The 19312-nt window shown below is 33.7% G+C and overlaps 2 protein-coding genes across 2 annotated transcripts; one reads left to right on the top strand and one right to left on the bottom strand.

Annotated features, from left to right (window-relative positions):
• The first annotated feature begins 10242 nt into the window (after nucleotides 1-10242).
• On the top strand, nucleotides 10243-14851 carry LOC132947337 (uncharacterized). The gene has a single exon (XM_061017601.1). It carries the CDS (start codon nucleotides 10593-10595, stop codon nucleotides 11310-11312), a length of 720 nt encoding a protein of 239 aa, XP_060873584.1. The 5' UTR covers nucleotides 10243-10592; the 3' UTR covers nucleotides 11313-14851.
• A 1871-nt stretch (nucleotides 14852-16722) lies between these two features.
• Nucleotides 16723-18152, bottom strand: LOC132946738 (KRAB-A domain-containing protein 2-like). The gene has a single exon (XM_061016801.1). It carries the CDS (start codon nucleotides 17974-17976, stop codon nucleotides 16723-16725), a length of 1254 nt encoding a protein of 417 aa, XP_060872784.1. The 5' UTR covers nucleotides 17977-18152.
• Between the last annotated feature and the right edge of the window lie 1160 nt (nucleotides 18153-19312).

Genomic DNA, 19312 nt, shown 5'->3' with positions numbered 1-19312 from the left:
TTAATATATTGCAAGACTGATATTTTTTACAGCAATACGGTATTAATTTTTTGTAGGAGTTAACACTATCTTTTATAGGAGTTAACACTATCTTTTGTAGGAGTTAACACTATCTTTTGTAGGAGATAACACTACATTTGTAGGAGTTTACCATTTCCCGGATTAAGGGGGCAAAAGGGTTCGGTTCCGGGGCCCATTTTCCCCTAAATTAGGTTATAATAATATTAAAAAAGTATGATAAATAATAATTGTTTACAAAAATGTAGGTACCTATTGTGTCTTGGACAATAAACAAACTCTTACATATACAGTAGGTATCTCTATGCATGCATATAGCGTTATCCAATCTATATTTAATCTAAATACTTTTTTTCATGTAGGTATCTCTTCCATCCCTGTATATGCAATGGTATTTATTTGAATTCCTTCAAACTGCACAAGTGTGCATGAACATCATAATTCCTTCGACAAACTCAAAAATCGAACGCGACAACAGGACGAGTGCCTACGGTACAAGCGACAAATGTCAAACGAATCACTCTGTATACATAATAATACGCGTGTATATTACTATAGTATACATAATACGTATAGCTGATAATGTTATGCATGTCGCATATATTATTATTACATGTTGACATACGACAACAAATAACACGTTGTTGTGATGTTGGCGCGAGCGATTAATGAAAACAAACAGGAAAGGACATAATATTTGTATATTATTCTTTTTTTTCGCCGCGATAACGGTCATCCCACATCGTGTACCAAACGGGCAGCGGGAGAATGCGACGGCCGCGGCGATGACGACGAGGAGAAGGAGTAACAACCGGCGGTGGCGATGGAGGCGGAGGAAAATGTGGCCACGGTATATAAACCACAACGACGATAATAATCATAACAATATTATAATATAAGCGTTTCGTACGAGTCGTGTTGGGCTTTTTTTTTCATAGTGACGAACCGTCGCGGTCGACGCGCCTACACACACGTACAGCTTGGAATTGGACGAGAGCACGTTTTCTAGCCGCCGTCCCGTTCTCGTCACCGTCTACGTCGATCGACGGATCCATATTCGGTCCTCGGGGTTCCGCCTGCTGAACATTACTATATTATTGGCCGAGATCGCAGTGATGGCTCCGTCGATTGCGGTGCAGGTGTCGCGGGCCGTTGCCGTCTTGGCGCTGTTGCGGTCGCGGTCCGCGCTCGGAAGTCCGCACGGGAATCTGCCACCGCACGTTTACGCCACTGACGGCGCCGGGACGCGCAGTCCCGGCGGCTTGCCCAACGCCACTACCGCCGACATCGACGTCCGGACGGACCACGCGAGACACAGCAGCTATAATGATGGTATGCATCACCCGCACGTTTTTTAAGAACTTTTTTTTGTCACTTGTAATGTGGTTTATACCACCTAAAGCACCGCCGCGCTGTGTCGATTCAACTATACGACTCACAATATATTATATTATTATATATAGTCATAGAACGAGTCTGTATATCAAAAACCACTTCCCTTATAGACTATAGTTATAAGTCGAGTAAACGGGGGTGGGGGAGGCCCAGTCGATACACGGTATAATAATGCGAAAATGTTTTGTTATAAAACAGAGGTATATACAATATACTAACCATACCTCCTTCCCGCCCACCTTTCTTAGGCGAAATTAATCGACACGGTGCTTGCTTTATATGATAACACTATGTTACGACCAGCTAAATATTATAACGTAGTACATATTTTTTTAAATTTAATTTAAGTAGAACAAATATTTGTTCACGTGATGTTTATGAGTGTTATTTTTATCAAAGACTCGGCATCTACAAACCCCAAAATAGACGCACCGCCTTTGATAAAATCAACCCTCGTAGATCACGTGTAACTCTATAGTAATATAATGTATATTTTCATTTCTTGAGTAGGTGGGTATATCGTATAATGTGTAAATAATTTAAAATATTAGCTATAGATAATGTAAAACAAAACCTAACTCATTAGAAATTAGTCAACGGTTTGAACATACAAATAATATGATATACCAAAGTGGAATACAAAATAAACTTTGGATATCAAATAATTAATTGTCGTTAAGCCGAATGCGGCTTACAATAATCAAACAACTTTAAAAGCTACTTACCTACTATAATACGATGGTTTGGTAAATAATCATCCAACAAATATCACTAGTCTCTAGATATCAATATTATATTATAATAGTCATATACATGAACGCAGTGCCATAACTACCCGCCGTGGCGCACTTAGCGAATTTTATTTAGCGATTATTTTTGTTTCATTTTATAGATATAATTTTTATAATATTATTAAATTACATTCTTACGTGTTAATCAATATAATCAATATCTTACTGCTATATTTTTAAATTATCGAGTCATTATAGTTTTTTTTTTAAATTTATTTATCATAATATAATAATAAGATATTCCTAGCCTATATGTAAGCTATCTATATCTACAGACATTTACGGAATTTTTTTTTTTGACAATTTGAACATGATAGTAATTAAATACTTAATACCTAATACCTAATAACATTAGTAGTGATACCTATATACCTAAGTCATTATAGTAAATGAGGTATAATAGATATTAATGATATGTGAGTCTTAAATTATAAGAAATTTAAAATCATCAAAAAAAGCACAACGTTTCTTATTATGTGTAAATATAATCAGTGGCGACTAGGGGATCAACCCCCCTACTATGTCAACTATGTTTTTGTTTTTGTAGGGGAGGAAATTGTAAGTTTGTAAACACGTGTATTTTTGGTTTGGCGGAATTTTTAGTGGGCACTTGTACATATCTGCCATGCCCAGGAGGGGGATGGCGGCACTTCTCTCCGGACACCGTGACTTGCCCGAAGAAAAATGCCACCCGCGGCCGGGTTCGATTCGGCACCGGTGAGCGTCACAACCGACACCTTAATCCACTCGGCCACTCCGTCCCCCAAATATAAATATTATTAAAAGTTATATTTATTTTGTCGTACAGTATTTACGCCATGCAGTATTAATATTTTACTGAAAGATTCTGCCATTTTACATCAGATAAAAATAAATTATTTATGTTGTTTATAATACCCATCCGAAAGAGTATAGCAGATAGTAGAATACCTTACTGCACGAAACATTATTTTACACATTTTATTGGATGCATTATTTAAGTACAACGCTGTATAACAATGAGATAATCCTAAAAAACTGAAACTAAATTTGTTTAAAATCATCGCAGATAAACTTTGATTTGTGATAAAAAGAAAAATCACAACAAATAAATTAATACAAGAGCAATGGTGGTTACACATTGTGTCCACAGCCCCTGTATGGTCGTTAAAAGCTTTATTTTATATGATATAAGTAATATATGCTTTATAGTTTATATTTTATGACTTATGTATGACGTTTTAGTATACTACCTATAGTAATATCCTACCCTTCCGACATGACACTATTAAAGTTTCAACGAAAGGGTGCAGTAAGGGTGTTCGAAAACAAAACATACGTATAATACTATTGATATAAACGCGCTATTGCTCTTCACGGTTAACACGTACGGAAATACATCAAAAATATGTACCCCATTTTGGGGATGGTATATGAGTTGTACGCGTGTAGTTGTTTTAGTGGACAACAAAAATCCCCTTCAGCCACTGCATTGACATTGAGTTTTCAACCCTCGGTACTATATTTTCGGAGAGTTTAATATTTTCATTTTTATTTGATATCTGCGTATTTTATGCCCACAGTAAATAAAACGTTACGTCATATTCTATTTTTATAATTTATAAATATGTAGTTAATTATAATTAACTACAGTGGACTCTCAACGATTTTATGAAATCTAAATTGAGCTAAACGCTTCCACTCCCGAGAAAACATCTATAATTTAAATAAAAGTAGTTAATGCCCGCAATGCTTCCCCTCTAAAAATTTAAGTTGAAGGTTACGAGAAACTCCACAAATTGGGCAGAATCTCTATAATTCGAACTAATACTTATTAGCTCTAGAATTGTTGCAGTGGTTTTATCAAGGAAGAATTATTCAGCGAAGTAGTTCCGAAACAATTAACAAAGCGAGGAGACAAAGGTGCACCCTTGCTGAGCGCGGGGATCAGGCTTATCGCGGTTTCCATATCATTTGATGAATTGGTTCATTTCAACGATGGTATCGCCACTGCTGATTGTTAGCAATGTATCTAGCAAGATCAGTCATGATCTACGGCTTTTTAGCACGATGACTCCGATCAATACTATAAGGAAAATGAGGCAGAGGTTCCAATCATATCAAACCTTGTTTGACAGTATTGTGCCAAATGTCAATTATTTAAGAAGTCAGAAATGGATCAGAAAAATGTGATACAATTTTCAAGGATATCATCCCTTTGGACCAGATTGTTATTGATGGACAATAATTTATCTCAAAAAAATATAATTGACTTTTAAATTAAGTTTAAATTATTTGACACATTTTCTGTGACTTTTTTTAATTCGAATTTTTCCTTGATTCTCATTGATAAACCTCGATAAATCTAATTTTCAGCCTCCAAATTTCAAATTTTCGATGAGTTCCTAACCTATACTATATTTTTTTAATTTGTCACTTATTAGTTATTAAGTTAGGTTTATGTAATTATGTTACATTACTTGTTAATTATTACCAAAGTTCTAAACTATATATGCAGTTATTCTGTAAGTGTTATTAATTATAAAATGGGCAAAATCTTATTCAACAAATAGTTATCCTATATTTCTTATTTATTTTCCCTTAAACTTCTTTTAGATATTGTATGTACAAATATAAACTGACTAATTAAATAATATCTTATATTTATCTTGTATATATTTTTTTTTATTTTTATTGATCTTGAGCCCGGCAGCTGAGGCCATTAGCTATTTTTAGTTTTTACTGTAGGTTATTAAGTCGGTAGGGGGAGGAACACGTATGCGTTTAGTTTGGCAGAATTTTTGATTGGGCACCCGTAGGTATCTGCCATGCCCGGGTGGGGGATGGTGAATATTTTGTATATTATATTATATATAAACTCTGTTTAATTAAATAAATTAAAAAAATGAATAACTAATATCATGCTATATATCGTAATAGATATTATAAGTATAATGAATTTTATAGTGAATAATAATCATATAATTACTTATAACAAGGCAAATGTATAAATGTATTATATTTGATTTGATTTTTAAGTTGGCCAACAATTTCTGATATCCATTTTGTGAGTTAATTATAAACCACAATACCTACCTCAACCATACAATATATTAATATTGTGGGCGTTAAAGTCTTTACGTTTCATTCTAATTAATATCGTTGACATTTTTATGCAGGATGGTTAAACAATCCACGTTAATGAATAACATAACTTCGAAAATTGAAATAGGTACCTTCTTTTTTAAATTCTATATCGCATTCATCAATCATAATATATAATACATGCACGTATACATGTAGCTATTTACATATAATATCAAATGCTTAATATGCAAAAGACAGTGCGTAGTTATTTACCTAACAATTAATAATCGACGGGTAAATCACGTCTGTATTGGATGGTATTTTTACGAAAATTAATTTTGTGAGGTTTACAAATCATTAGGTTTTATAATTGTGTCAAATCGTATACCTAAATATTTGAATAGTATTCAAAAATTATAGGATGAATATTATTTATGACATCTAAATAAAATCATTTACATATTATGTATTTAATGCACCGCTGTCGTACATGCACTGCAGGGATTTTGAGTGGTGTGCAAATAGAAAGCTACTCATATTATACTAACTTATATAACTTTTTTGAACACCTATAGGCTATTATAGGTGTACTTAAAAGAAAATTGTTTTTATGATTTATACAATAATATAATATAGTTAAGCTTCCAAATTATAAACCAAAAACCTCGTGCAATGTATTAAGTAGGCCCTTACCCATAATAATATTTTGGGCAGGCTCTCGAAAAAATTATTTCCGTGGGTACAAACGCCACGGGTTGGTGAGTGTTGACACACCCTGTATGTTATATAGCTAATAGTTAATAATATGACATACTAATACTTAGGCGTAATATTGCAGCAAATGCGCAGTGTATTGTCTATAATGTTATGCTATTCGCCATTGTCATGCCCTGCAGCCACGGCATTGAGTCTATTAATCATTTCAAATGGCGTGACACGCAATGCATTGTATACGCGCTATTACATATTATTATGTATTATCACTTATCGCGTATAACATAGTATAATGTTGCCAGTATGTTGCGCCTTGTGCTGCCGACGACGAGCCACATAATCTTTGTGACACGCATATAATATTATAATAATATTGTGTTATTCTTCTCAGAGTTATTATTTTTCGTGGATTTACGTAATCGATTGTATTGACATCGAGATGCTGCCAATAATATACAACGATCGTACCGCAAATATGATAATAATACTATACTATTATTCGCGTCATAACTTACTGCCATCCGATGGTGGTTCGGTGGATTCTCCTTGAACCGATTTCACCCTCAGCCACGGTGCAGGTATATTATATGATAATAATACGATGTATACTTACAGCTAATATGATATTAATATGTGTGTCACAACTCGCAATGATTATATTATTGTTATGTGCATATATGTTATTATTATATTATTACTGTGATATACATAATATATATATTACAACTTAATATAATATATACCGGCGTGTTGTCTGCAGATATTTTCGTACGGCGAACCTATATATATTCGTATATATAATACAATTATTCCCAGTCCCAGTGTAGTATTATAAAAATAATATTGACGGCCTAGTGCAAATTTTATAGTGATGCCCTTTATTATATTATTAATATATAGGTAAGTATTAAGAAAACAAGCTAACGATACGCGCTCTGGTGGCATAATCCTCAACTCGCATATTCGGAATGTATAGTTATAATTAGGGCTGTGAATTCATAGGAAAGTGCATTTTTTTTTGGTGATTGTAAAATATAGCTTTGTGAGTACATAATTTGAATTATGTAATAACGTCTAGCATCTATGAAACTTTTATTTTGCATATTTTTGCATTTTTTGACATTTTTAAATTTTTAGGTCATTTTTTCGCATTTTTAGGTCATATTTTGCTTTTTTAGTTCATTTTCTAGTATTTTTAATCAAATTCCGTCAATTGACTTGTTTGAAAACATTTTTTTTTTATTTTACACGGGCTGTATATATTATGTCAAATTTATATTTTATTAAATAATATTTTACACAAGTCACACGCTATATACGGATTAGGTAAAGATAACGATTCGATAAAATAAGGCAATTGCTAGACAACTAGATAACTTAGATAAGTTATTGTGGCATATCGTATATCAGTCACGAATTTCCAGATTAAGTTTAAATTTTATTACTAATAACGAATTTGCATTTTTGATTATATTATATGCATTATGAATAGCGAGTTAACCACCCTAGTTCAATCTATTATCTAAAGTCTAAACCTTCCTTGAATCATAAAAATAGGGAAAATATATTTTTATTCCTTAAGTTTCAGCTATACACTTTGCCTTTAATACATAATAGCTGTTACCCATGGCTTCTATTTTAATACTTGTACAACACGTTCGGGATTCTAAAAAATATATGGGAAAAATGTGCCAATTGGTCAAAAACTGTGGATTTGCATACGCTTCATTTAGATATCACCCGCCTAATATTAACTGTCTTAGGAAACTATCTATTATAATTTATAACCTATACATCTATTATTTCATTTTGCTTCAGTTAAAATATTCTCAATCATTTTTTTGGCAGAATCAGTTGAATATTTTTTTAGTATACAAACCTCAACTATAAATAAGTTAAAAATTATAAAATAATTAAAAAGTTAACAGTTAACTATAGAAAAAAACATTGATTTATTTTACATAACTTATAATTTCAAATATTTTTATAATAATGGAATAAGCTTACCAATTTTATCTGCAGGCATTCCTGTGTGTTTACCATAAATTTCAATTAACGACGATTTAAGTCTTGGAATTTCATCAGTTACAATTTTCATATCTGATGCTTTTCCTTGCAATAGTTTTAATAAACTGATTAAATTGATTTTAAATTCTTCACTCATCAAAGTACCTAATTGAAAATTTATAAACATAATTAAATATACAAAAACGTGATTTGTCATACATATTGTCTAAATATATTATAATAGGTAATATATTATTTAGGGTTCTAGTATGGTCAGTTTTTATTTCTGAATTTCTGTTCACTAAATTATAAAACACTAATATGTACTAGCAAGTTAAAAATTGTAACTTGGTTTAGAGTTGAATTGTATTTATAGTATAATAAAAATGTATATAAAAAAAAAATGTATTATTTTGGGTACATATACCTATGATATTATAATTTATAATTTTGGTTAATAGTTAGTTTTTAGTAAATAATCAATAACTATAACTGGATAAAAGATAAAATAAAAATATACAATTCCATTTTGATTTTCAAATTGTAAAAACAATAACTGAGCTATTACCAATGAGGCGACATGATTATTGATCTAATTAATGTAAAATATTTGTTATCATAAACATGAAATAGATTATATAGCTTAAATTTAATTACCTCTCCCATAACGCAAATTATACGTTCTTTAAGAAGTCTAGAAAACATATCATAAGAACGTTCACCACGACCAGTTTGTTCTACTACAATTTGTATAGTCAATGCACGAATACTATTGGAAATCGGGCCATTACTCAGTTGCAAAATTTTGCTCGAGTGCTGAAGATGAATTATTTAAAATTGCAATATTCCGAACATTGCTGAAGTAATGAATTCAAAATATAAGATTTAGTTTTAATTTATATTTGTAAAAACAAATAGGTACAAACATTGTAATGAACATCTATATTCAATACACATTGATCAGGAATGAACAATTTATTTTTCTGTAGTTAAATATTGTGTTCACAAGAAAATAGATGTTGTGTACATTGAATGCGAACACTATAAAGTATCAAGTATGTATAATAGTTTACCTGCTAATGACTCCTCATTACTATTGTATTATTATTATGTAAACCCAATCGATGTAAATGCAAAAATTCTGGTTGACTTTGTAACTCAAAGTACCATATTAGTTGTGTATGTGATTATAACCATAGGCGGATATTGGGAGGGACTTGGGGAGGCTTAAGCCCCCCCTGAATGTAACAAACCACACTATATAGATGTCAAAATAAATTGTGTATTTTAATATACCTATGTAGTATGTATACTTGGTGCCTCTGCTAGAATAAAGTAGGAGTACTGAGTAGCCACTAGTTAGTAGGTTGAAGCGTTTAAAAATGTATTTTTACGCTAATGGATAAGACAAAAATGTTAAGCCCCCCCCACGGATGTGACCAAATATCCGCCTATGATTATAATATTAATAAAATAATAAAATGCTATCATACATGCCTAACATTACTTTTTAGTAATAACTAATTTAAATAAAACTATTAAAATAACTATAATTTAATAATAATCAATAATATTCATCAATCATCTTATTCATTTCAAACCACTTTAAGAGATAAATATTAATTCTTCAGTATAGGAGGTACCATATATTTGATAATAGATTTAAAAACTATTAATAGGCAACTAATATTTGAAGTGTCTATTAATTCAAGTTTTTTTTATGATTATTTAAGTACTCACAATAAGATGATTTTTAATATATTGAATATTTAACCTATATACTGTGCACAATGCTCAATTTCCTACTTTGCCGAAGGGCGTCATTTAGGGGTGGGAGTGAGGGGTGTACATTTGCACCAACATTTTTATTAAAACGCCGTCTTTGGCTTACCAACAATAAATATAAGCGCCGATGTGTTTTATATTTTTTTAGTATTAAAAAAAAAAATATTGTACTATAATGTTTAATTTCCAAGAATGTTTGATGTGGTTTTGTGGTCCCACAATATTATAATTATTGATAAAATTATAACACAAACATTGTAAAGAAGGGTACCCATAAAATAAATTTCTAGTTTTATTAAGCTATATTATGGATTTTGAGTATACAGGGAGAAATGTGTAAGTTATGTTTGGTTGGGTATTTTATTATAAAGGTGTTTTATACCCATTACCCATACATTTATTTACCAAGTGTAAATTCCACTGCACACTGGTATCCACAATATAAAATAAATACATTAAAAGTACCTACACATAGTTCGTCAAAAATAGTAACAATATTGTGATATTTTCATACAAGTGACATATTAAATAAATTATACAAATATTCTACATTTTTTGCCCCAACTTGAGGTATAATAATATTATTATATCAATAATGGTCTTTAGAAAAATTAACGCGCTCGAAATTCTCATGCTGTGGGCCGACGAGAACGATAAACATATTACTGGCCGGCTAGTAGTAAAACACGTCGTCGTCGTCTTGGAGATTTTCTCGGAGATCGGTCTCTGTGTTAGACGATTTGTATTTAGCTCATTAGCAATTCTCGATTAAATCCCAACGTACACGTATACATATTATCTTCGCTCAAACAAAAGATGGCAACTAATAATTATAACATCGACGCTGTAAACGTCATATTGCTCGAAATCTTAGAAGACATTGTTGTCAACATTATGGAGGGCACTTACGCTGACGAAACAGACGAATATCTCGTGGGTTTAGTTACCCTCCTTCTGTCTGCCATTGATTCGGGCGCTACTATTGCGAGTGGCGACGATCAGACCCCGGAGTCGGAGCCCGAAGGACAAAATCCGATTCTTGGAGGCGCAGATGGACAGGAGTTCGACGAAGACGCCGAGGAGTCCGTCTCCTTGCACAGTGATGGATTGCCGAGCGGCGATGCGCTGTCATCTGCAGCAGAGTCGGAGCTTGCTCCGATCCCAGAGGCAGCACCGCTCGGCAACAATAACACTGTCCAGGAAGACGACGATTCGAAAATTTCGGAAGCAGAAGAGGACCATTCCGTTTTGTTGGCGAGCAGCTGTACGTCGTCGTGTGGGGACGCGCCGTCCTCGGAGTCGGGGCCTGTCGATCCCACTCCGACTCCTGAGGGCGGACCGCTCGACGACGTTTTGCGTACAGAAGACGTGTTGGATGAGAAAATTGAGCCGGCCAGGGGTATAGTTGTAAAAAATAGTCTTGGTGAGCTGGTCGGTTGGCTGGACCCGGCGGCAGCACCCGGAAAAATCGATCCACCTCGTACGAGGTGGAAAAGCGTGAGACGCTTTTTCCGGGGTCTGTGCTGCTGCCGATGAGAACCCGTCCGCAGCTCATCCCTTGGCCGTAGACGACGGGCAGGATGACGGCGACACGGAGGAGGGGAGGATGTGAGAAAGAGCACGGACGGTGCGCGGCGGTAAGTCACCCACGCACGTTCTCCGGTCACCCGCGGCGCGACGGGTTGTTCGCGGGCGTAGCGCGCTCGGTCGTCTTTGACGCGCGAGACCCTCTGGCGGCTCGGCGAGCGCCCGGCTGCAGTTACGGTCACGTGGAGCGGCGGCGGTGACGGACGACGGCGACGACACGGCGGCTAGTAGTAGAGGTACCGGCGCGGGCAACGATTCCGCCCCGACGGTACACCGACGATGACGACGGCGATGGCGACTCGGTACGACGGCAGCGGCGGAGACCTTGGCACGGGGTGAGTGGTATGGAGATTTGCGTGCTAGGAACACGGGGACGTCAGCGCCGCCGGATCCAAGGAAACTTAACGGTTTCAGGGTCTGGCGGCGCGCGACTTCACCACCGCGGCGGCGGAACGAAGAAGCGGCCGAAGGGACAACGCCAGGGCGAAAATTACCGAGAGTTGAGGATCGCGCTGCGGTCCGCTGACTCTCGCCTTTTCGCCCCGCGGCAATCCCACATTGGCCGCTTCGCTCGTCCCCGCCGGTTCCGCAGCACAAAATCTCGATTCGCTCGCTCCGTGCCTTGGTCTTCGCCGTCCGTCGGCAGAGTCGTCGCGCCGTCGACCGTCAACGCGCACAACATCGCGCACTATAGCCGCCGTTCGTCGCCGACATCCGTGGTCGCTCCGCGGCCGTATCGGTGGTTTGGCCTCGCCGGCTGGGCAAGGTCGTCAAGCGTCCGAGCGAACGCGCCCGCGACATACTCGGCAACCCGCGGGACAGGTCGTGAGAACGTGCAGAGGTGACCAGTGGCCAATAACATTGCATATAATAACCGCACCAAAATTCGCCATCTTGCATCCTCTCCCCCTTGTTGATTGTGTCCTGACCTCCTGGCCGACGTATTTTTTTTTTCCTTTTAATTCTTTAAGTTATTTCAAATTTTCTAACTGTTCATATATCGTAAATTTTGATTTTTTTTTTTCTTATTCTCGGCCCTTTTGATTTTTTCAACATTTAATATATTATTGATGCTAATTTTTTTCAGTCAAAACACTATTTCTGTTTTGAAAAATATATTTTATACATTTTTGTATTATTTTTTGTTTTTTTTATTAATAAATAAATTTTGTGAAAACAAAAAAATATAGTTTCTTTTTTTTCGTTTTGTCGAGTGTATACCTAATCAATTGTTACAGATTTAACGACTAAAAAATCGTTAAAATATATAATTTAAATAAAAAAATTCGTTAGTTAATTATATAGAGTATAGACGTAGTATAAACGCTACACGGATATTATAATATGTACGAAGAAATATTTAAGCCATCAAACACTAAAGGCGACGAAAACTGTTGAATAAATCATAAAATAACGCATTACACCGCGGCGGGAACGACATGGACAGTTTTATAAACTATACTATACGAGGGTTCTAAATAACAATATGTATTTGTAGAACGTGAGAACGTCAATATAGTCGAATAGCATATAGTTAATACAAAATAATTTTAAAAAAGGTGGATAAGTGGATGTCACTCTGCTGTACAATAGGTTACAAGTGGGTCACTGTAATGGATGGTGTTAAATTCGAATTTTTTTAAATATGTTTCAGGTGAATAGGATTAACTTACTGCAAATGTAAATTCAAATTCAATCAACATTTTTATTATTTTTTTTTTTTTTAAATAAACACTTTTTTGTACTAATGTTTAATATCCTGTACCCAATATTAATATAAATATAAAAATTAAATTAAAAACCATTTTTAATAAATTTTATACTATAATTTTTGGCATTTTATATTCCTTTTTTTTTGCATTTTAAGTGCATATTTTTGACATTTTTTAAGGTTTTTTAGTGCATTAAATTCACAGCCCTAGTTATAATTTTATATTGGTTATTTTATTTTTTATAATAAATTAATTTTGCTGTATATTGATTACCAGTACACATTATATATACCGGGCGCTTTCACAGTACCGGTACCCCATCTTATGTCAAAAATGAAATTACACTATCTACTGCCAAGCTCACAAAACTCAAAATTTTGATCAGATCTCAGGCCTCGGCTCTCTTCCACAAAAACAGACTCTCGAGATACCGTCACATCAGAGAACTAGGACACCTAGCCCCCACCATCCACCCTCGCCTGAGACTACGACCAAAAACTAGCCCCCTCACGTGGGCCACGGTATCAACTAACAGCTAAGACCTTCCATCTCCACCACTAGGATAGGCTACAGCCTGGGATAGGAAACGACTAATTGGGTCGGTCATATAAGCAAATCAAAAGCACCGGTATCAGTCTTCCATCAACCTTCAAACCTTCAACACTTCAACCAGTTCAACCACTACTAGAAGGTACCAAGACCCGAAGATCCGACAGCCTACAAGCCGAAACAGACCAACGGACCAACAGACCAACGACGACCAGCATAACAGCCGAAACGACGATAGCCGGCTGCGATTCGATCCAAGCCGACGACGACGCCTGTACATGGCCCGACGCCAAAAGTCCTGCCGATGAGCCGCTGACCCACGGCTGACGAATGACGATCATACGGCATGCCCAGAGGATCAAAGCCGTAGCAAGCAGCCGGAGCACGGTAAAATGTCCGGCCGTACGCCGTCCAAATAGCAACGTCCGCCGCACAAAGGGGACTATTCAGAAAATCATACGAATAACAGGGCGACTGCACCAGTAAATGAACATCTAAGGTTTTGTAGACTTGTAAATATTTCTATCATAATAGCTTTTAGTATCATCAGGTTCAATTTGTATTTATACATTATATGATATGTCATCTTATATTTTATAATTAAAAAAACTTGATGAGAATACATAGACACAGTTAAAAAAATGTTTTATTCAAATAAATCAATTTTCCCTAGTGAATGAACACACATTTTCATGTGAATGAACGATGCCAGATAAATGAACATTTATTAATCTGTAAATGAACACCTGACAAAATAATCAATTTTTAACACTCACATTTTTAAATAACAACAAAAACATCAACAACATAAAATCTTTTAAAAAAAACATAATATAGGTATTTAGTATAGTTGTAGTTAATAAGAGGATTCGATACCGTGATTTTCTGTTTTTGTCTAACACACGTGCGACATAGTATTTTAGACGTGTTTTTTGCCAAACATTCCAATTTATCTATTGAAGTGATAAGAATTCTGAAAACAGAATTGAATTCGTCAAGTCTACTTGAAATCAACTTTCCCACATTTTTGAAATTATCCCCCAGATTCCAGAAAACGTCATATTGGAAAAGAGTATTTAAACATTTTTGTATTTCAATTTTTGAAGAAGCTAAAATCAAAATTGTGGGGAAGTCGATTTCAAGTAGACTTGACAGCGAATTCAAATATGTTTTCAGAATTCTTATCACTTCATAAGATCAATTGATATGTTTGGTAAAGAATCCGTCTAAAATCCTATATCGCGCGTGTGTTAGACAAAAACAGAAAATCACAGTATGGAATCCCCTTAACATCAACATAAAATCTTTTAAAAAAACATAACATACTTAGTATAGTGATCACATCAACAAGATAAAATTAAACATAACATAACTCCACTTCAAACTGGACCATAATAACAATAACATCATCTCCAACAGAAAAGTTTTACTTGAATTTAGTAGGTTCCTTTATAACTTTTTGTCAATAGGTTTTACAATTTCATTTTTTCTTTTGTTCTCAATATTATTAATTTTTAATAATCTTGCATTTTTTTTAGATAGATAGTTTTTTTAAACAAAATGTATTGATTATTACATTAAAGTTACCTACGATCACGTTAAATAAAAAAAATAAAAAAAATAAAATGCACAGTAAAAAGTAAAATACCTAAATCCCAATGAATGAACACAAAATCATTCACTGGTTTTGGCATCATTACTTGTACCAGTGCTTGAACACTTTTAAAAGAGATTAAAAAATGCTTTAAGTTAATTGATTAATTTATCAATGGCATTATAAGTATGTGATGAATAAAATAAATATAACTTTAAGTATATCGCCTTAGGTTAAAGATGTTTTAACGTTTCATTTCTGTACACCCAACTTTTGAAAAATAAAACAATTTAGTGACAATGCTGATGATAGTAAATGGAGGGAAATGATAAATATTCTCAATCAATTGATATCAAATCGAATATCATGAAATTACAATATGACCAACATCAGAATATTCTTTAAATATTTTTACCATTTATCATAGTAGTTTACTTCTGATTTCCTTATTATTTAAAAAAAAAAATGTTGGTGTGTCCATTCACTGGTGCTGTTCATTTACTGAAGCGATTTACCCATATGCGAACGATTCACACGATTCGTTTTCGTATACAAATGAAAAACAGTATTCACAAAGCATTTATGTCGTATACGATTTCACGTTACCTATAGATCCGCATGGGAATACTGTCACACGAAGAACAGCGCATTGCAAACTCATAATATTATCATGGAAAAGAAAATTATTGCTATTGTTATGTCGACCGAAAAAAGAACAAAAAATTTATCGTTTACAAACGATCAAAGGTCAGCTACTGTTGATTTTTTGAAAAATCACGACGAGGGGAAACATTCCTCAACTTTTACCCAAGCAGCAATGGGAAGAGTTATCATCGGTGCTTTTAAATACGATTCCGGCCCCTATAAAAGACTGGGGAACTCCTGGCGCCAGGTAAATTTACTATTTAATTTCTATTTAAAATATTAAGGTAACGTCCAACTATCCATTTTTTATATACTATAGTTGTACACATTTTGTATGATACATAAATAATAGGTATTTAATAAATGTATATTAATAGTTATAATACATATTATATTATACCTAGGTGCGTAATTTATTTAGTAATACATTTTTAATTTACACATTTAGGTAGGTATTGCATTTTTGATTTAAGTGTATAGGTTCTACTTTCTTTTTTTTTTTTGGTACATACCTATTGGCTATTGGCGTTTAATGTAATTTATATTATTAATTAGGTACGTTAAATTTATTATAAACAATAGTAGAGTTATAATACACAATATATACACATAAATTATTAATATTCAATGTTTAAAGTTACACAAGGAGTATAGACTATAGTTAACAGTACAATGTACTTATATTAGATACATGTATCTGTTACGGGTGAAGTACAAAAACGGTTAGTGTACATATTACCCGGGTAATGTGAACCTCATCCATACGAACAGTGTAATGTATACATTGTCCACCTTAAATATGTAGTATCCAATCAATTTATACATTATCCGGTGTGCTGTGGATAATGTATTCGTATAACTATAATCGTAAACCTATAACTTCGGTACAACATGACCAACGCATCAAACACTTAAAATGGTACAGATTATACAAAGTCTTTCTAGTAGCAAAAACAGCAATTAGATACAGTACTGTCCTGTTAAGAAAAAAATTAGAAGTGATTAAATCTGGTATAACGACTATATATTGCCAACAATTTACCTCTTTATCGGAAACACTATGATTTTCTCTTTGTTCATAGTTTGACACAACACTTTGCAATATTTCTTCCAATTCTTGTTCAGTGGTTAATTTTTCCACTGTTTCAGCTGGTAGAAAAGATGATGACAAACCAATTTTCACATCAGTACCAAACATGGCCATGTATGGAGATCTTTTAATGCCATCGTGGTAGGCCCTATTTTTCATTAGCTGTACAAATCGAAGTCCCTCTGACCATGATTTACAGTTATTTGTTTTCATCCATGTTATCAACATGTTTTGTATGTCTTGGTTTGCTCTCTCGACACTTCCTTGTGACTGACTGTGGCGTGGCTTTCCGTGAACGATTTTCAGTGTGTCCCACATTTCTTTTAAGTCTTCTATTATTTTATTTACAAACTCGCGGCCATTGTCAGATTGTAATATCATCGGAGCTCCGAAAATACAAAATATGTCGATAAGGTGTTTTGCAACTTCTTCTGCTCTCTTTGTTTTAAAGGGTCTTAGTTGAACGAATTTAGTAAGGTGATCCTGATATACCATAATAAACCGGAACTCTCCATCCCCCTGCGACTGCATATCAATCAGGTCCACTTGGCACCTACTATTCATTTCCGAAAACACCATTGGTTTAATCACTAGACCCTTGTTTTTAGATTTTTGTTTAGATTGACACGATTCGCAAAACTTTAAGTAAATAGACACTGCTTCTTGTGTTATATTTTTATACTTTTTTTTAACTTCAGCATTCATGCGGTGTTTTCCACCATGCCCAATACTCAAATGTACATCGTGTAGCACATCATAGATATTTTCATTAGTAATATAGTACAAAATGTTTGTATTACCTTCCAACAACGGCAATATTAATTTATCTTCTTCTCCAATAGTAATGAGGTCGTATCTTTTCAAAATTCGATATGCCTTGTTACTTTTTATTCCACTTGATCTCACATTTTTAATTTCCGAAACTATTTCGTTATACTTAACTGCCGATAAATAAACTGAATTATTATTTTTTTCATTAACTATTTTATAAAAACATTCATAAAATTTTTCGCGTGAAGTCATTTTAAAAACCTATTATATGTACGACGCGTGTATTAAGACGAACTAGCACTGTACTAAATATTATTGCGTGTGTTTCTTCATAAACATTTATCTACAATCGTTATTTTCTCATATACATTTTATCAAAGTACTTTACCCACTCAGTCGTAGATAATGTGTAAAATACCCGAGTAAAGTACGAAATAAACGTTTTATAAATAGTATTTTTACTTTATCCAATAGGTACAGGTAGTGTACACATTACCCGGATAATGTGAACACTTACCATATTTTGTACTTTACCCGTAACATATCCATTAAATTGCAAACCAACCTTTTTAAAATTATGAACGTACTGAGTAAAAATATTTTTTTTCTTAACAAAATGTATCAATGTTTATTGTATTTTTAAAGGAACTATCAGTAAAATATATAGCTGACTAAATAGTATAACAACATTATATTATCATATTTACAAATTTTTTATCACAATTAGAATTTAAAAATAGAAACAATACGGTTAAGTTTTAACAACACGAATTTTGTTTACGAAATTAAAATTAAATTTCAAATATTTTGATACCTATAATACTGAGTTGAATTAAAAAAAATAATGTCAAATTTGAATTTGTTTCCCGTCGAATACTATGTTATGAATTGTAATGTATTCTTGCCTATTTAACCGTATCTAATGAATAAAAGGTGATATTAATTTTGGCAAACTTAAATCACTTTCTGACCACTTATTATACTGTGCGACTACGTTACCGAGAGCGTTGAGGGTACCTATAGCAAAAGCAAATGGCAAATGTCACCGATGTATAACCATTAACCAATGATATCCATGATGCATCTTCGTCTACCTTATTATACCATGTTTCGTTTCAAGTTATGAATTATTAATTTTAAATTGTTATATAGTCCTGTCCAATAAATTTAATAAAGTACGAAACGCTAAAATACATACGATAAATTGCAATACGCATTGCGCCACGGCCTACGACTATTTATACTCAGTAGAATTTATATAGATTATAGGTAAGTATAGACTGCAGACTATATATAGTATATATTATAGTACATGCTATAAAATGTAAATATATTATATATTGTGTAATTCAATTTGGTAATTGGTAACTCGTACCAATACCTAATGTAATTTGAAATGTATAACACTGCAATATTCATCCACGAGGAACGAATCATCTGCAATTTGAAATTATTGTAGAACTGCATAAAACTGTTCGTTACATTTACGCTCTCTTATATTATATTATACATATATGATGTATATAAGTAATATATATTATATTATATAAGACATTTGTAATTTGTATGATTTATTTCGTTTTAGAAA

This window comes from Metopolophium dirhodum, chromosome 6 (assembly GCF_019925205.1).
Source record: "Metopolophium dirhodum isolate CAU chromosome 6, ASM1992520v1, whole genome shotgun sequence".
NCBI classification, from domain to species: Eukaryota; Metazoa; Arthropoda; class Insecta; order Hemiptera; family Aphididae; genus Metopolophium; species Metopolophium dirhodum.
Note: the sequence above shows the minus strand (reverse complement) of the source record. Positions and strands in the feature narration are given on the sequence as shown.

What these genes read in the sequence shown, in the direction of transcription:
- LOC132947337 (XM_061017601.1), top strand. Translation starts at nt 10,593, where the DNA reads ATGGCAACTAATAATTATAACATCGACGCTGTAAACGTCATATTGCTC.
- LOC132946738 (XM_061016801.1), bottom strand. Translation starts at nt 17,976, where the DNA reads ATGACTTCACGCGAAAAATTTTATGAATGTTTTTATAAAATAGTTAAT.